This window comes from Primulina tabacum, chromosome 15 (genome assembly GCF_025594145.1).
Source record: "Primulina tabacum isolate GXHZ01 chromosome 15, ASM2559414v2, whole genome shotgun sequence".
Classification (NCBI taxonomy): domain Eukaryota; kingdom Viridiplantae; phylum Streptophyta; class Magnoliopsida; order Lamiales; family Gesneriaceae; genus Primulina; species Primulina tabacum.
This window is the reverse complement of record NC_134564.1, coordinates 30364715-30384532: the sequence shown is the minus strand read 5'-3', so window position 1 is coordinate 30384532 and position 19818 is coordinate 30364715. Positions and strand designations below refer to the sequence as shown.

The window sequence follows — 19818 nt, the reverse complement described above, 5'->3', positions numbered from 1 at the left end:
AGTCCTGATCAGAACCAGTAGCTATCTGCTTGAATCTCGCTACTGAACTCTTTTGCTGCTGGATTCTGTCTGCTGGATTTTGTCTGCTGGAAAAAATACCATCTTTTGAAATCTAAGTTGCTGCTGGAATTGTTAGCTTCTGCTGAAATTTGCTAGCTGCTGCTACCGCAGGAATTTCAGGTTCTCACATCTCTCCCTCCTTATGAGAAGTTTCGTCCTCGAAACTTGGCTATGCATGATCTTCAAATGGATAAGGGTATTGTGCTCGCATCTTTTCTTCCAACTCCCAAGTAGCTTCTCTTTCGGTATGGTTGGACCATTGTACTTTGACATATGGAATAGTTCGTCGCCTCAGTACTTGGTCTTTGTTATCCACAATTCGGATTGGAATCTCTTCATATTTCAGTCCTTCATTTAAATTTCCCTCAACCAACAGTGGTCCAACTTCAAGAATATGACTAGGATCGGAAATATATCTCCTCAGCTGCGAAACGTGGAATACATTGTGGATTCTTGACATGTCGGGTTGAAGTGCTAATCTATAAGCAAGTGTTCCCACTTTCTCAAGAATTTCAAATGGTCCGACGCATCTGGGATTCAGTTTCCCAGCCTTATTGAATCGGATTACACCCTTCATGGGTGACACTTTCACATATGCCTTTTCTCCAACTTCAAATTCCACGGGTCGTCTTTTCTGATCAGCCCAGCTTTTCTGTCGATCTTGTGCAGCTTTTAATCTCTCCTTGATCAAAGTGACTTTATCAACTGTTTCTTGGATCATTTCGGGTCCAACAATGGCTTTTTCCCCTACCTTATCCCAATAGAGTGGCGATCGACACTTTCATCCATACAGAGCTTCGTATGATGCCATTTCAATACTGATGTGGTAATTATTATTTTACGCGAACTCAATTAAGGGCAGATGTTCGCTCCAATTACCACTGAAATCTAGAGCACATGCTCTCAGCATATCTTCTAGAGTTTGAATTGTCCTCTCTGTTTGGCCATCGATTTGAGGGTGATATGCCGTACTAAGAGTAACCTTAGTCCCCATAGCTTGTTGAAAGCTCTTCCAAAATCGAGATGTAAATCTAGGATCTCTGTCTGATAGTATGCTAGCTGGTACTCCATGTAATCGCACGATCTCGTTCATGTACAAGGTGGCTAGCTTGTCCAAATTATAATTCATGCGGACAGGTAAGAAATGCGCAGATTTTGTGAGTCTATCTACGATTACCCATATTCCGTCATGACCTTGTCTCGTCTTTGGTAAACCCACTACGAAATCCATAGAAATATGCTCCCATTTCCATTTTGGAATTTCTAGAGGTTGCAGAAGTCCTCCAGGTCTTTGGTGCTCTGCCTTGACTTGCTGGCACACGTGACACTTGGAAACAAATATTGCCATGTCTTTCTTCATTCCACTCCACCAAAAAATTTTCTTCAAATCTCTGTACATCTTGGTACAGCCAGGATGGACGAAAATTTCGACTTATGTGCCTCAGCCATTACTTTTTGTCGAAGGTTATCGATGTCTGGTACGCACAATCGTCCTTTCATCCACGAGATTCCTTTGTTATCTATCTCGAAATCTGGTGATTTCCCTTCTTTAACTTGCTCTTTTAGTTTCACCAAAGCGAAATTTCTATCTTGATTTATCTTGATTGTCTCTCGAAGACATGGTTGCGCTGAAAGTGATGTCAGGATCACCTTACTCATATTCTTTCGACTTAAAGCATCTGCTACCTTGTTGGCTTTGCCTGGATGGTAGCTTATTGTCAAGTCGTAATCCTTCATGAGTTCGATCCATCGTCTTTGTCTCATATTTAGCTCCTTTTGTGTGAACAAATATTTGAGACTTTGGTGATCGGTGAAAATCTCACACTTGGCTCCATAAAGATAATGTCTCCAAATCTTTAGTGCGAATACTACTGCAGCTAGTTCGAGGTCATGCGTTGGGTAATTTTGTTCATACGGCTTCAACTGCCTTGATGCGTATGCGATCACCCTTCCCTCTTGCATGAGTACACAACCTAAACCTTCTTTAGATGCATCACTGTAGATGGTGAAGTCTTTGCCTTCAGTTGGCAATACCAACACTGGCGTGGATGTAAGCTTCTTCTTCAAAGTCTCAAAGCTTTGCTCACATTTTTCACTCCATTGAAATTTAGAGTTCTTCTGTGTGAGCTTGGTGAGGGGTATGGCTATTGACGAGAATCCTTCAACAAATTTTCGATAATAGCCTGCTAGTCCCAAAAAGCTTCGAATTTCTGTCACATTCTTTAGCCTAGGCCAATCTGAGATTGCCTCTACTTTCTTAGGGTCCACAGATACTCCTGCTGCTGATATTATGTATCCCAAGAATGTTACGCTCTCTAGCCAAAATTCGCATTTCTTGAACTTGGCGTACAGTTCCTTTTCTCTCAGTGTCTGGAGGGTGAGACGAAGATGTTCCTTGTGGTCTTCTTCACTTGACGAATACACTAGAATGTCGTCGATGAATACCACAACAAACTTGTCAAGAAACGGTTTAAACAATCTATTCATGAGATCCATGAATACTGCCGGAGCATTTGTTAATCCGAACGACATCACCATGAACTCATAATGTCCATATCTTGTTCGGAAGGCTGTCTTCGGAATATCGTCCGTCTTGACCTTGAGTTGGTGGTAGCCTGACCTTAAGTCGAGCTTGGAAAAGACCGTAGAATAAGATGGCCATGTTGGTGGTAGCCTGACCTCATAAGATTCTTTTTATTGTATTAGAATAAGATGACCATGTTGAAATCTTTATTGCCAAGCAAATTTCGAATTTTGGGGTAGGAAATATTACAAATTAGTATATCATACAAGATGCAAGGAAACAAGATAAATAAAATCTCGGATATTCATATAAATCAAGGATTTATATCTCACGAATTAGGAAGAGAAATCATCAGCAATGGCAAGGATATTTGGAGTCAATATTAGGAGATTTGACATGAATTTTTGGTATGATTTTAGTGCCAAATTTAGCTCCACCATCCTCCCCTATAAATAGTGCATCAACCCCACTCATTCAACACACATAATTTCGAAATCCTAGAGCTGAAAAAAACTCGAAAATTCAGCAACTCTCCCTAGCCAAAATACTGCACAAAAATCGTCCCGAAAATCGTCAAAGAAGTCGAACCGAAGCGCTGCCCGGACAAGGAGCGAGGAGCGATCTAAATCCCGAAGCCAATCATCCACGTTTTTTTAAGTACATCCAAACACTGTAAGTGGGCTGTTTTAAATTTTGTTTTATGCACATTAAAGTTCCGGTTTTGTGGTTTAAAAATACGGTCGAGTACCGTCGTTTTGTCTATACGTTTTTACGAAAGTTATTACGTTTATGTTTGACACTGTGAGGATTCCCTGAAAATGGGTGGAATTCCAACATATGGCCCTTAACAGTGGGATAAAACTGTTTTATGGCCTCGCCCCCTTAGAGGATTAAAACTTAGGGACTGACGTCAGTAAACCGTTAAATGTGAAAAATCGCAGTGTTATTATGTTATGAAATTTACGTTACGTTTATGAAAAGCATGATGTACGTTTATGATATGTTTTGAAAATGTTATTAAATTGGTTATGTTGTGTTCAAAGTCCCCCATTTACTGAGTATTCCCAAAATATTCACCCCCTTACAACCCTTCCCAGATAAGTCCGAAGAACAGGTTGAGGAAGATGAGTCCGAACAGTTCTGGGGATGGTGATTCACGAGACCAGTAGTAGTTATGTTCGAATTTATGATTTAAAGAATTGTAAGACGCTTCCGCATTATTTACTATTTCGTTGGATTTCGTTATTGTAAGACAATGTTATTTCGTGGAAATTATGATATATAAACTGTTTCGGTTTATACTGTGCTACGAAAGGCTTGTTGTTTCGATTGTGTGATTGTTAAACAACGCCGGTGTCAATCCCGATTTTCGGGGCGTGACAATGATCTTATTCAGTTCTCTGTAATCAATACACATTCTCAAGCTTCCGTCCTTCTTCTTTACAAATAGGACAGGAGCTCCCCACGGAGATGCGCTTGGTCGGATTTGCTTCTTATCCAACAATTCTTGAAGTTGCTCTTTGAGTTCTTTCAACTCTGCCGGAGCCATTCGGTATGGGGCTTTTGAGATTGGTGCAGCATTGGGCACTAAATTAATCTCAAATTCAACCTCGCGGTCGGGAAGTTCGCCAGGGAGTTCTTCAGGAAAAACATCCGGGAATTCTTGTACTACCGGAATCTCTTCTAGCGTAAGTGTGGTTTCTTTCTTTACCTCGCTTAACATAGCTATGTAAACTTCTTCTCCACTTTTTATGGCTTTTAAAATTTGAGAAGCAGAAAGAAGAGTCTTTCGTTCTTTTGTCTTGCCATGAAATAAAAGTTTCTCTTGGTGTGAAGCTTGGATAGTTACCGTCTTTCCCTGACAGTCTACTAAAGCATGATTCTTGGCTAACCAATTCATTCCAAGAATTACGTCGAATTCTACCATGTTTAGTTGAATCAGATTTGCCTTGAAGTTCTGATCTTCTATGAGAACACTAATATCCCGATATAGAGTGCGAGTTTCTAAAATTCGATTTGCAGGAGTTGCTACTCTATATGGTTCTTCTAAGTTATCAGGCTTAGTTCCTAACATCTTGGCAAATCTCTTAGACATGAATGAATGCGTAGCACCACAATCAAATAACACATAAGCAGGTATATTATTGATTAGAATGGTACCAACTACGACATTATTTGAGTTGTCGGCCTCTTCTTGAGTGATAGCATAAACTCGAGCATTTGGCTTGTTCTCCTTAGGCTTGTTTGGAGTTGTTCCTCCTGCTGGTCCGTTCCTTGGATCTGGAAGAGGACATTGAGCAATGCGATGGTCCATCTTTCCACAATGGAAACAAGCTCCAGAATTCCTACGACATTCACCGGTGTGTGTGAATCCGCAAGTTTTGCACTTGACTCCTTCTTTGCTTGGTTGAGAAAAAGTGGTTCCTTTGGATGTGGCACTGGTAAATTAATTGCTTGAAAACCTAGGCCTCTTGAATTGCTGGCCCGGTTGGTACTGGCTCGGCTGAGGACGCTTGAGTTTGTTCTCACATTCACGCCTTTTAATGTCATTCTCAGCCCTGATGACGGCTCTCATCAATTCATCAAAACTATCGGGTTCGATAACGGCAAAGGCAGATTGAATACGGCTCAATCCTTTCTTGAAGCGATGCATCTTCAAGGCGTCGTCTCCCATGATGGTTGGGGAGTAAATTCCCAATGAGTGGAACTTGGATGAATACTCCACCACTGTCATGTTTGGTTCCTGAACCAAACTTTCAAATTCTGACAGCTTCTGTACTCGAACTGCTGTCGGGAAATACTGCTTCAGAAATGCCTCTCGGAACCTTTGCCAAGTGATAGGTCCCGCCCTTACCATAGCTGGTGAGACTCCTTCCCACCATTTAGCTGCTTTATCCACAAGAAAATGTGTAATAACATCTACCTTGATGTGGAACCTCAAGTAATCGAAGATGATTCTCCACCTCCTTCATCCAATTCTGTCCGACCTCGGGATCGGAACTTCCATCAAAGTTTGGGACTCTTGATCTTCGGAGAGCCTCATATTGCTGCTTAGTCCCATTCTGAACTGGAGGTGGTGGCAGTGGCTGGTTAGCATTAGGGTTCACCAACCCTTGTAGCGTGGTTGCCACAATCGTGGCTATAGCCATCAAGTCCACCTGACTGAGGCCAACTGCTGGTGGTGGTTGTTGTGCATCTTCATCATTGCGGTTATTGTAACGAGGGTTACGGTTGTTTCTCACAGGTCGTCCGTCCATTTCCTACAATTATGAAAGTTCTAATATTGATGACAGAATAGAGACTAAACAAAGGAAGCAAAATGATTAAGTAATTGCTCAAAATTAAATATGAAACCAATGGATAGAAATAAATTATTGATTCCCAAAAAAGTGCAATTATAACTGATCTTCGAAAATGAAAACAAAAATGCAAATGGAACACGTGGTATTACAAAGCACTACTACTGAATGTCTAATCTATCAATTCTCCTAATCCCAATTCCATAGGATCCTCTTCAATTTCTTCTTCCTCTTCTGGATCCTCTTCAGGTTCATCTTGGTTGGCTATTACTGCTTGTAGATGTTCAATATGACCATGCAGAACTGCATTCTGGTCACTAAGAACTTCCACGGTGTCATGCAGCTCTTGAATATGAGCATCAGTCTGTTTACTATACTGGTTATGCTGGTGAACGAGTTGGTGATTTTGATCCTTAAGCACTTGGATCTTCTCAACCAAGGTATCACGTAACTCGATGAACTCGGCAACAGTCTCTTGAGAGGTCTCAAACTCTTCTTGAGTCTTCTTATTCCTCTCTTCTGCTTCATGCAGATAGTGAGCATATCATTGAACATCACACCTCAAGTGTTCTGCTCGACGCTCTAACTCGTCTTTGTCCAGCTCTAGGCAGTAGTTATGCTCCTTGAGTTTTTCTAGTTTCCTCTCTAAGCTCTTAATGTAGCTACTCTGGTCAGCCATATCCTACATCCAAAACATGAGAGTGAAGGTTCAGAAATGATCTCAAGGTTATAAGTCAAGTTATAGACAAGTACTGGAATGAATATGATCAGTAAGCCTATAACATTTAGTAGAAGAAAATAACTCAAAAATTTTTCAATCTCAGAATGGAGTGAAAAATTTACTAAAAATCCTTCACATCAAGAACATAAAGTGTACCAAGTTTGGTGCAAAAATACTAAGCCGTTTGGAAATGAAAATTCCTCAAAGTTTCAAAAATCTGAAAAATTTTACAGAAATGATGATATCCCTATCTAAACGAAGGATTTTGGGGTTCTTCGGCGGTGCCAGAAATGATTGAATGGTTCTAAGTTAGGTTCTCCTCGTCGAGAGCTTTCCAACGCGTACTCTTAATAGTAAAAATTCCTCCTGGATCAAAAGTTATGGCCGTTTGAAGTTTGCGCGAAAAACACCTCAACTTCCATGCCATTTGCAAAGTCTACTGCATGCGCCTGCTAAATGAGATCCCTATCTACTGCAACTCTGATGCTACTGCAATCAGTCTGCTGCTTTTCCAGCACTGTCTGCTGCTTTCCAGCACTGTTAGAACCAGTCTGCTGTATTCCGAGTCTACTGACCCAGTATTCTGCATTCAGACCTACTGGTTCTAGTTTCAGACTACTGGTCTGATACTACTGTTTTTCGGTCTTTTGGTTTTTCTGTTACCTGCTGGTTCCGGTCTACTGGTCTATTGATTTTTGCCTACTGAAATTTTTTTTTCTACTCATTTCAGTAGTCTATTACAGTAGCTTTTTTTCAGTAGTGCATTACCGTAACTTATTTTCAGTAGTCTATCAGAACTTATTATTTCTAGTTCTTCCTCCCCAGATTATGAAACCTGGTTTGCTCTGATACCACTTCAATGTCACGCCCCGGGACGGGGGTTGGTTGACACCGGCGTTGCTCTCAATTCACATTCGAAAACAACAAGCCTCAAAAGTACAGAATTCAGAAACCAGTCTTTTATTCATAATACTGAATATTCAATGCCTGATACAACTCAATTAATAATGTTTTACAGCGGAAATGTAAAACCAGAAATACAATGTCTGAACAGATGCAGCGGATATAAAATATAAATCAGAACTGAAATCAACGATCTTCATCACCAGCCCCAAAATTGAATATGCTCTTCTTCTTCTAACTTTTCTCCATCGTTCTTATCTGAGATGGGTTTGGTGGGTGAGTGATATGGTTGTCACTCAGTAAGCAGGGGCGGGAATAACTCTCAGTTTTCGAAATCGTTCTCAACAGAAACAGTAATACAATAATATACAGAAACTTATATTTTCAGAACAGTAATCAGAATTCAGAGATCACAGGTTTCAGAACAGAAATCACAATTAGTAAGCACTGAGCACGTTAGTGAATTTCATGGCTAAACTGATATCAGTCCCCTATATGTTCTCTCCTCTAAGGGGTGAGGCCAGAATCAGAATCAGAATTCAGAAGTGTTCAGAATATATATTCCTACCATTAGTTCACTAGGGAGTTTCAGTGCTTCAAAATCATATATCAGAAATCAAACATTCAGAACTGAACTTTAAAACAGAATTATCAAACGGATTTCAAGATATTTATATATAAGCCCACTTACTGTAATTTGCTAGAGTTTTTCGGTTGAAGTCTGGAAATCTGCTTGCCTCGCTACTGGATTTTACAGCTTCGAAAAATGCACTCTCTTAGCTCTAATTTCAAGTGATAACTCAAGATTTTGGTAACATCAATTCAGAGATTGAGGGTGCTATTTATAGGCCAAAATCTGACTGTTAGCCTTCCAATTAATGACCATAATCTACCATTAACAGCCTTTATTCCATGTTAAATGCTTCAGTTACAAGTCCTGAGCAGAACCAGTAGCTATCTGCTTGAATCTCGCTACTGAACTCTTCTGCTGCTGGATTCTGTCTGCTGGATTTTGTCTGCTGGAAAAATACCATCTTCTGAAATCTAAGTTGCTGCTGGAATTGTTAGCTTCTGCTGAAATTTGCTAGCTGCTGCTACTGCTGGAATTTCAGGTTCTCACATAATTTTTGTGATTCATCAAAAGTTGCAAATGGCGAAAAGTGTTTTCAAGTTGAAGTTGCTCAAAACTTATATTTGATCAACTACGTTACAAGAAAGACTAAATGACTTGGTTATGTTATCGATATAAAAAAGTGGTTGAGAAAATTGATTGTTGGGTGCAATAATTGTCCATGCTTGGTAGAGCGATCGAACCGTGGTGCTTGAGCTGCTGTGCGGTTTAAAAGATTTGAGTTGCATCATTACTAGCTAACTTTTGGTAAAGCGGCAAGCGCTCGGTCCTACAATGTAACATGCTAAGACAAAGCCATTCAATTCATATATTATAATTGTGATTAAAAATTTAAAGCTCCTTTTAATAAAAAAATGTAGGTTTTTTTTGTGAGACGATTTCACGGATATATATATATATATATTAATAAAAAATTAGATTTTTTGTGAGATGATTTCACCAACGGATTGTGAGACGATTTCACCAAAGGATATATATATATATCCGTGAAATCGTCTCACAAAAAAAACTACTTTTTTATTAAAATGACTTTAAATTTTTAATCACAATTATAATATATCAGTTAAAAATAATATTTTTGTCATAAATGAAAAATAATATTTTTGAGTTGGGTAGGGTCGGAGACTCGTTTGAGAAATTGATCATTGAGATGGTCTCACATGATTTTTTAAAGTATATTTAATAGGTTGTGCTCAGAATTTAGAGTTAAAATTACACGTTTAGATTTTATTAATTCATAATATATAAATGGTTCGTGCATCGACATCAGTTATACAACTTAAAATGGATAGACACGACAAATAAGTTATTAAATAAAGATTTTATATCTTTTTTTTTTGTATATCAGTAGTTATATATCGATTTAAAATACTTTTTTTTATTGTAATTAAGTTTGATTGCTATTCAAAATTCCATGAATGGATGAAGCATCCAAGATTTTGGCATTGCACACTTTGTTGCTCTTATTTTTGTGCAAGTTATTTTGAAGTCATAGTTTTATTTTATTGAACTAAATTAAGATTTATTTTTATTATCATCTTTTTATTGGAATATATGTGTCTACATAAGAACATAGATTTTTTAGACATGAGGCAAGAACAAAAAAAAATGGTGTCCTTAAAAGCTTAATATTCACATATTTTTTCGTCGATACATACGATAATATAATTAATATGAATTTTAAAAATAAAAAACAAAAAATATATATAATCCAAAACAATATGTCATAAACAAATACTAATAAAATAAAGAACATCCAAACAAAATATGAATTTCATGTTTCAAACCGATACATAGTCATTTGAATATTGTTCGTATTGCAGTTTTGGAAGCGAAAATATTGACCAAGTTTTGGAACCCGTGACCTTGGCTCTGATACCAATTGTAGGATCGAGCGCTTGCCGCTTTACCAAAAGCTATAGCTAGTAGTAATGGTGAAACTCAAATCTTTTAAATTAAACCGCACAGCAGCTCAAGCACCACGATTCGATCGCTCTACCAAGTAGGGACAATTATTGCACCCAACAATCTCCCTCCCAATAATTGCACTCCTTGCAATCAATGGGAATCGGACCCGTGATCTTGGCTCTGATACCAATTGTAGGACCGAGCGCTTGCCTCTTTATCAAAAGCTATAGCTTGTAGTAATGGTGCAACTCAAAAATTTTAAACTGCACAGCAGCCCAAACACCACGATTCGATCGCTCTACCAAATAGGAATAATTATTGTACCTAACATACATAGAGATATTTTCTGCTGTATTTTTTGTTGACAGATATTTAAATATTTTTTTTACAATGAATTTCTCAAAAAAAAATTTATTTTAGCCTACTTTATTTAAAAAATATCAACTTCTTTTACTATATTTGACAGAAAATAAACGTTTTTTGAAAAATATAGTGATAAAACAAGAGTTAGCCACTAGTTAATTTCAATTTAAACCTTTTAAATCTAATTTTTAGTTTAAAATAAAAAAATATGGAAAATTATTATTATTATAATTGTTAGATAGATTTAATAGGTCAAACTCGTTAAATTTTAGTTATAAATCAAGTCGGATATGAGTTTAGGTGTTTTTAAAAGATTTGGTATCTTTGCGATGATCGTCTCACGGATCTATGACATAGACCAACTCATGAAAAAAGAAATACTTTTGGTATTAAAAAAAAACATTTTTTTCTTAAATTCAAATTAAATAATGTTATCCGGTCAATTTCCTACTTATAGTTAATGCAACACACACACACATATATACGCACACACATGCACTTATATATGTATATGTACACATGATGACTGCATGTATACATGTGCGCACACACGCGCGTGTGTGTATATATATATGTGTTTGTGCTCACACGCACACGCACACGCACTTATATATGTATATGTACACATGATGCGCGCATGTGTACATGTATATATATATATATATATGTGTGTGTGGATGTAAAAAAGCTAGAGATTTATTCTCGTCCTCTCATTCTTTTAACATTTGAGTTACATGGTCAAAATAGTGTTATTATGGGCTTCCATTAGTTCTCTATAATATCTCCACTTTTCCCGTACTATACATAGCCAAATAGAAGCAACTTAATTAGTAAGAATCAGTGAAAACCTAGCGAGAAGATCATTAAGATAAATAAATTAAACTTGCTAACTCGGGGTAGAAAAATGACATCCGAGGCACCGACTGCGCCAGTGTTGAAACAAGTTAAAAATGAGAACTTGAAGAAGAACAGAATCCAAGTCTCCAATACAAAGAAACCATTGTTTTTCTACGTCAATCTTGCAAAGGTAGTTTACTTTATTTCTTAAAATACTCCATTAATATATGATTATGCTGCCATGGCCAAGGCTATAGTTTTAATTTATTGGATGTTTAATTTTTAATAAAATTAATATTATTTGCTGTTTTTCTTTTATGCAGAGGTACTTACAACAGAACGATGAGATTGAGCTTTCAGCTTTGGGCATGGGTAACAATACATAATCTCACTTTTTTGGCTCTTAATTAATCATGTTAAATTTTGATGGAAAAAAATCAAATATCTTTCTTTCTGAACCCTTTCAATGCGTCATTTTAAAATTTGGGATTTTTTATTATTCTTTTTACCGTTTACTAATTCGTGATCAGATCTTGGTAAACAACTATTTACAACTTGAGCATTTAAAACAGACTTTTCCATTAATTAAATATTATTTAATGGATGAAAACGAGAAAATTTATAACATCGATTTTGCGGGAGTTTGTTGGATTGATTTCTGGAATAAAAAAATATTTATTATTTTTACATTGTGACACCAATCACTTTTAGAGGAATTGTAAAAATTAAAACTGATTTGGATATACAAAGTAAAACAGAAATGTATTGCATATAAATTATTTTCTTTTTTTCCAGAAAACAATATTTGTTTTTTTCCAGAAAAAATTGGATTTAATAGAACTATTTATGTCTCAAATTAGTAATATTTTAATTTGCTGTTATGACGTTTACAGCAATCACAACAGTAGTCACTATAGCTGAGATTCTGAAGAATAATGGATTTGCGAAGGAGAAGAGTAAGCATTATATTAGTTCTTGAATGCTTTTAATTCAAACAATATTAATTTTCTAAATTCTCGAAATGAAAAATAATAAAAAAATCAAATTACAGTAAGGTAAAATTACACAAATTCAAAATGATAAAAATCATTAATAATTGTTGTAGGTATTTTGACGTCAACCGTGGATATGAAAGACGAAACCAAGGGCCGCGTTGTTCACAAAGCCAGGGTAAGCGACGAAAGCGCGCTATTTATATTTTATTTATCATAACAATTGATGAGAAACACATAGTTCGGTGCGAAAAAACGACGTTAAATGATCATATATTATTATTTCATCTAACGTTTCGGTGCAAATATACATGTTATCTATATATATATATTGATTTATCATTCATATATTATATTCTTTCATCATCTCTTCTTATTAACCGAATGACGCCTAAACATTTAAGACTTCAGGGAGAACTAACATTTTTCTCATCGGCTTATTTACGTTTAATATTTGCTCAGATTGAAATTGTGCTGGAGAAGTCTGAAAACTTTGAGTCGCTAATGAATGCAAGCCATGCAACGCCTCCGCCGCAGCATCAAAGTGCAGATGGGAAAATGACTGAAAATCAACAATAGAATCGATGTTTAAAACAGCATTCATGGCTCCTTCGTATGTTCATTGCCATTGTTACTTCCATTCTCATTTTTATAGATTTGTGATTTGTATCAAGTTAAATTAAAGCAACCGTTGCGCGCTCGAGTTGTCGTCATTACACACATAGATTTTGTATTTGAATGTTGTATTTGTATCAGGTTCAGTGTGTGTGGACAATGATATAAGTGGATTTATATCATTTTTCTTGTTCGTATTTGATTTACTCTATTAATATCAATACAAATTGAAATAAGAAGGTACATATGAACTGTTATATTGTTTTATCTGATGTTGTAAGGTTGTTAGTTTAGGCCTTTTTTATAATATATAATTTTCAACTCGAATCACATAGCTAATATATGCAAATTTTGAATAATAAAACGATGGCTTTTTTAAAATAGAACCCCATAATCAAATTTGACCTTAAAATAAGTTTGTTAATTAAATTATTATTCTAAATATGTTAAGTTGACCAAATTTATTGTGTAATTATACACTAATTCATACTAAATTCTATATTTTTTTTAAAAAAATATTGTTAATATAAATTATTGTTGTACGGATTTATAAATAACTTCATTCATAACAAATTAAGAATGATAAAATAAATTTCTCAAACATATAAATCATACTCTACTTTTCATGCCTCTAATGTGCTCCTGCAGCAGCAATATCGAGAAAGAAAGTTTCAAAAAATATTCTGAATTGATTTCATGTTTGCTTGTGGCTAAGCAAAATAATGAGTTATCGATGAAAAGTCATGAAATCCGTCCCAGTGGTGCCAAGCCTTTCCCTAAAGTGAATATGGCAATGCATGATGAAAAGGGAAAACAAAATAAGACCGAATATGGTCATGGTCATGGACGTGGTCGTGGGAGACGTGGAGGACATTTTCGTCCATATGGTCGTGGGCGTGGAAAGCTCGTAACTACAATGATCGATATAATCAAAGCAATCGAAAGAGTACAAACTACCAAAATTGGGGTAATGACCCAAAGATGAAAGTGGTCGAAATAATAATCCAATGAAATCAGAAAATTAGTGTTATAGGTGTGGAGTAAAAGGGCACTGGTATCATACTTGTCGTACGCCCAAATACCTTGTTGATCTCTATCAAGCATCAAAAGAGTAAACAAAGAATGTTGAGACTAATTTTATTCATCAAGGTGAAGATTCAAATCAAGTCCCACCTCTTCCAGCACATTTTGATATTTCTGATTTCTTTGAAGATCCGGAAGGGAGAATCGATCATTTGATTTGAGATGGAAGCGTGCAAAATTATTGAATATTTATTTGGTAATATCGTATTTATGACTTATTTAGATTATTTGTTTAGGATGTGATTTTATTATAATGCTCGTGTTATTTTGATTTGGTTTACCTTTAATTATGATGAATAAAAATTGTTATTTCATTTTGTTATGAATAAAATAATTTATTCTTATTAATTTTATTATTTTTAATAGAATATGGATTTTGGACATGAAGTCAATGATGAAGATTTATATATTATTGATAGTGCGATAACGCATTCCATATTTAAAAGAAATCAATACTACTCATATTTGAAAATGAGAAAAAGTAGTGTTGACACAATCTGGTAGTACAAGCATTATTGAAGGCTCTGGAACGACCATGGGCTATCCCAATCTGGTACCAGGATTGCTGCCAAAACCTATATAAGTTCAGGAGGTCTTGAGTTCTAATCCTGGGAAGGTAAAAGCTCCAGTGCCTGGGCTGGAGAAGTTCTATGAGTAATGACGCATGGAAAAGCCCGTGAGAGAAAAGGCCCCATTGGGAACCCAAGATGGGACAAGGCCTCCGAGGGAGCCCATGGTCGTTACAAAAAAAATATTCCTTGTAGGCTTAAATAATTATTTGGGACATGTTAGAGTCAATTGAATTAAGAAAATGTCAAAAACGTGGAATTTTACGTCTAGGGGCAAAACGATAATTTTTGGGTTCTAGGGGCAAAATGGTCATTTTGCATCCGTTGTGAGATTTTGGTCTTGGCAGCACCCTAAGCACAGATTACTATCTTTTAAATGTTCATGCATCATGATTCACGATTTTTAAGATTTTATGAAAATATAAGTTGTCTGCTTGAATTTAAAAAAAATTGCATATGTGCATGACTTTTTTTATAAGTGATGAAAATGATAATGATTTTGAATGACGGAAATTAGTTGTGGCTATCGAAGTATATGTAAATGTTTAAGACATATATGTAAATGCTGATGATGAGGTCTAGGCACAGTGGATGGTTAATCATGTCACTAATGTCCGACAGCCGCCGGGTACCGTGGTTCTATGGATCCATCATAAATGATGATGTACGATAGTCACCTCTAATGAACTAAATTCACCAATGATGAATGATAAATGATAAATGATGAACGATGAACGATGAATGATTAATGATGAATGATGAACGATGATTAAAAAAAATGATGAACGATGAACTGTTTTGACACGTCACAATTTCATATGACACGTTTAAATTAAGATTTTAAAGTTCATGAAAGATATGTTGAGTATTGTATTTTTCACTGCTGTGTGCCATTTATATGTACTTGTTATTCCTGGTATAGGTACGTTGAGTATTTAAACTCACTAGGCGTGTGTGATGCAGGTAGGCTTAATGATGAGGGGACTAGAGGTGCCGAACTCTGAGTAGGCAGACCTGGTGCGGTGACACGACCCGAGGACCGCATATTTTCCGCATTATAATTTATGAGATTGAGTGGAGATGAATATTTTCCTACGTTGATGATTTTTAAGATTTTGATTGGTTCATGTTTAAGATATATATATATATATATATATATATATATATTTCTCTATTTTTAAAACGGTAGACATTTCAAAGCGACTTAGCGATTATTTGTTCGTGAGAAGCAAGAAGAACTGCTTGGTCCAGAAGTACCATATCTTAGTGCAATTGGTGCATTGATGTATCTACCAAATAGCACAAGACCGGACATAACATTTGCTGTAAATTTATTGGCGATATATAGTTCTTACCCAACACGAATGCATTGGAATGGAGTTAAACATATATTTAAATATCTTCAAGGCACCCATGATTTGGGTTTATTTTACTGTAATAGCTGTGATTTGCAATTGATTGGTTATGCAAATACTAGCTATCTATTTGGTCCACACAAAGGAAGATCACAAATTGGATATCTATTTACTTATGGTGGAACAACTATATCTTGGAAATCTACAAAACAAACTATTGCCGCCACTTCATCTAATCACGCGGAAATTTTTGCAATCCATGAAGCTAGTCGAAAATGTTTCTGGTTGAGATCGGTGTTCATCACATAAAAGAGAAATGTGGCTTGTCTTCAAGTGAACAAGCAGCGACAATTATCTACGAAGACAACGCGACATATATCGTGCAGCTAAAGAATGGATACATCAAATGTGATAGAACGAAGCATATATCCCCAAAGTTCTTTTTCACTCATAATTTGTAGAAATTCAACAAATTCGTTCGAGTGATAATCTGGCCGATCTTTTCACTGGATCATTGCCCAGATCAACTTTTGAGAAACTGGTATACAAGATTGGGATGCGGCGGCTTAAAGATGTCAAGTGATATTTGCAATAGGGGGAGTTAATCCAAATCGTACTATTTTCCTTTGCCCGTGATTTTCCCACGTGATTTTCATGACAAGATTTTTAACGAGACATTTAACACCCACGAAGAATGCTATACTATTTTTTCTTCACCAGGTTTTATCTTATTGGGTTTTTCTGGTAAGGTTTTAACGAGACATACTCATCGAAGGACATCCAAGGGGGAATGTTGCAATATTATGGATGTCAAGATAATCAAAGGTTGGGTACTCATATCTTTTGGGGATGGTAGAGAATCGTAATCATATTAATTCCTTTTGATATCATAATTACCTTATCTAATGATTTCTTGTACCTATAAATTTGTCATTCATGTACCTCATTTTATATATTGAATTGGCTTGTTTTGCTTGATTTTGCTTTGTATTCTCTCTGGTTAGTATTTTGCATTTATATATAACAATTTTAGGAATAATAATCTGTTCAAGGCTATATTATTGAAACAAAGAATGTTATTTTAAAAATAGCTTTTGAGATGGGTTAGAGTAATTAATTTACCTAATTCGAATCTCGAGCACTTGGATATTTAACTAAGAATATGAGAGTACTAGTAAATTGCGGAAATAGTTGCACTGCGATGATATTTTTGAGAAGTCCTTACGTTAAATAAACAATCACAAATAGAAATGGTTGACACGCATAATAATGTATTAAATCATTTAACATTGTTGTTTTAAATTAAATTATTTAACTAATAAATACAAGTCATACCTGCTTAAATTTGTTCTTTTGTCTTTTCTGGCATCTACAAAATAATAGCATTAGTTGCATTGTAAAAATGAGGATATCTATCCAAAGTTGAAGTGTAAACATGAAAGTGTTTGAATGTAGGCGTCATCATCAGTGGTGAACATTGATGAGGGGAAATGGAAGCTGAGCATGCTGTTATGTAATGATAAGGATCAAGAAGTTGTATCTAGAGATAAAAGAGACAGGAGATACTTAGAACAAATATCCGGTCACATTGATGAGGGGAAATGGAAGCTGAGCATGCTGTTATGTAATGGTAAGGATCAAGAAGTTGTATCTAGAGATAAAAGAGACAGGAGATACTTTGAACAAATATCCGGACTTGCTAAACACATGGGGCTTTACTGGTATGCAAGGGTGAGTTACATTTGTCTGGATGCGTTAGTGGGGAGACAATTCTGACTTAATGTGAATTGCCCTCTCCAGTGAACTGTATGGTAAAGTGGTAGTTGCAAGCAAGGTTCCCAAGGGTGAGTTACATTTGTCTGGATGCGTTAGTGGGGAGACATTTCTGACTTAATGTGAATTGCCCTCTGCAGTGAACTGTATGGTAAAGTGGTAGTTGCAAGCAAGGTTCCTCTTCCTAACTACAGACCAGATTTGTATGATAAGCGCCCTTGAAGAGAGGTAAGAAAATATTTTCAGTAAATATTTGAAAAATAATATCCACGTCTCTTAGATGTATAAAAATTTATGTTTGTGTCCTTGAAGTTGATTTCAATTCTGACATAGCTTTCACAAAACCGGAACACTAAGCCAGTATAATACAATCTACTAACATGATTTCTCATGCTTGTTATATACTATTGTATTTGTATTACGCAATAGAAAACTTTATTTGCTGTTTGTATATATCACTAATATATTTGATGTTCATTGTCTTACCCTAGCATTAGCATTATAGTTCATGAGTGTTGTGCATGTCTTCTCAGTCAATAGCAGTTCCATTTTTTTTTTTCGATTTTGACTTCTCTCTCTCACTTCAACATCCTCATTACCTAAACCTAGATGTTCCATTTGGGTGCTGATACAGTAATCACTAGTGAGCCTTCACACTTCTGAGGCTGTATAACAACAACAAGCATATGCATAAAAATATTGCTCAAATATGATATCCCTGGCAAGAGGAGTTACTATTACAAGGAGGTGAATCTGATTTCTTTTGCTCATTGTTATTCATCTTCAAATGTAGAGAGTGAACTTAAGATAATTCTTGTGTTTATCTGACTTCCGTTTTTCCTACATCTTGTGAATTCCCTAGTTTTGTGAATTATACCGAGTAAAATGTTCTGTTTTTGTTGTGTACTCGACAATGGCCCAAGTTGCTTAGAAGCTACTATGTAAAAAAAGCTATGACTGTTAACAAAGGTATTTCTGTGTTGTTTTATGTGCTACACTGTGGTCTTATATTTTGGTTTTGACTTGCCAAACACTTTAGTTGTCTCATCAAGGAGATAGTTTCCATAACATTGTCTGATAAATATCCATGCATAAAAATTCTTTTCCACAATACATGCACCCTATACATGAACCTGGACATCCAAGTAGCCAATTTTGAGGCTTTTCTTTTCTATCAGGTTCCCTCCCAAAATATTCCTGAATCTAACCATGTCACCATCTGAATAAGCATCTGTTATTTCCGTGCTTGAGATTGTTTTTACTTACATTATCTTGCTTTTTTTGATGATGGGGCCTTGAATCTTTATGGGAAGATTTATGACATTGTTTACTTCACTTTCTTTAACGCGGTTAGCAGGCTCTGCCAAGTCTATGTTCTCTGCTAAGGACTATAGTGATCACATGGCTCTTGTTCGTACCTATGTTTTGAAAGACGCTCAGTTGCTTGACGTGGATGGATCAATAAATAACAGATTAAATCACAACCAGTCTTTGGTTCGTGCTGTAATATGCTCCGGTCTATTCCCTGGAATCGCTTCTGTTGTGGTGGGTATAATATTTCACTTTTATTGAAGTTAAGCAACTAAATACAGTCAAGTGGATCCATTATTTCTTCTTTATGTGCAGCATAGAGAAACATCAATGTCTTTCAAGACAATGGATGATGGCCAGGTTTTTCTCTACGCTGTATGTCCCAAGACTTAGTTATCTATTGTCATTAGAGGAATACTAATTTCATAAATACGGTTGCAAAATAACACCTTTTTCCAACAAAGGTTGTAAATCTAATCTACTGAATTAAAGCTCGATGATTTTTTTTTTTTTTTGAGTTTTTGTTCTCAGATTTAATCCGTGAAATTAATTTAGTGAGCTTTAATTTATAACATCTAAATTTTATATATCATCATCGTAGCACATTCCCGCTAGTTGCGGGGTCGTCTACACGGATATTAGGGAATAAATGTTAACCATCTTATTGAAAGTCCTCACATTGATGCACGACTGAGAGGTGTCGTATACTATGACTCCAAAGTCCAGAGTTGCAGAGTACCGAAGGAAGAGACGGTATTTGGATGGTATGCTTGTATCCTTACTACTAATAAACCTGGAAGGTAAAACTTTGAATGGTACTTTTGTATGCATGGACGTCTTTGATTCCTTACAAGACAAAAGCTTCGAGTACACT

The 19818-nt window shown here is 35.9% G+C and overlaps 1 protein-coding gene and 2 long non-coding RNA genes across 3 annotated transcripts in view; 2 read left to right on the top strand and 1 right to left on the bottom strand.

Annotated features, from left to right (window-relative positions):
- LOC142526236 (uncharacterized) overlaps positions 1-19818 on the bottom strand; it is a 49082-nt gene that overhangs the window by 25783 nt on the left and 3481 nt on the right. The window lies entirely within an intron of this gene.
- Positions 11225-13048, top strand: LOC142527623 (uncharacterized protein At2g34160-like). Its single transcript, XM_075632466.1, has 5 exons — positions 11225-11436; positions 11570-11618; positions 12140-12202; positions 12352-12416; positions 12701-13048. Exons 1-5 carry the CDS (start codon positions 11314-11316, stop codon positions 12815-12817), a joined length of 417 nt encoding a protein of 138 aa, XP_075488581.1. The 5' UTR covers positions 11225-11313; the 3' UTR covers positions 12818-13048.
- LOC142526760 (uncharacterized) lies at positions 17483-17861 on the top strand. Its single transcript, XR_012815346.1, has 3 exons — positions 17483-17581; positions 17661-17676; positions 17791-17861. It is a non-coding gene; the product is annotated as an uncharacterized LOC142526760 (long non-coding RNA).

Excerpts from the sequence above, each read along its gene's own strand:
- LOC142527623 (XM_075632466.1), top strand. The coding sequence starts at position 11,314 with ATGACATCCGAGGCACCGACTGCGCCAGTGTTGAAACAAGTTAAAAAT. Across the intron at positions 11,619-12,139 it reads GCTTTCAGCTTTGGGCATGG|CAATCACAACAGTAGTCACT; the intron begins GTAACAATACAT and ends TGACGTTTACAG. Across the intron at positions 12,203-12,351 it reads TGGATTTGCGAAGGAGAAGA|GTATTTTGACGTCAACCGTG; the intron begins GTAAGCATTATA and ends TAATTGTTGTAG.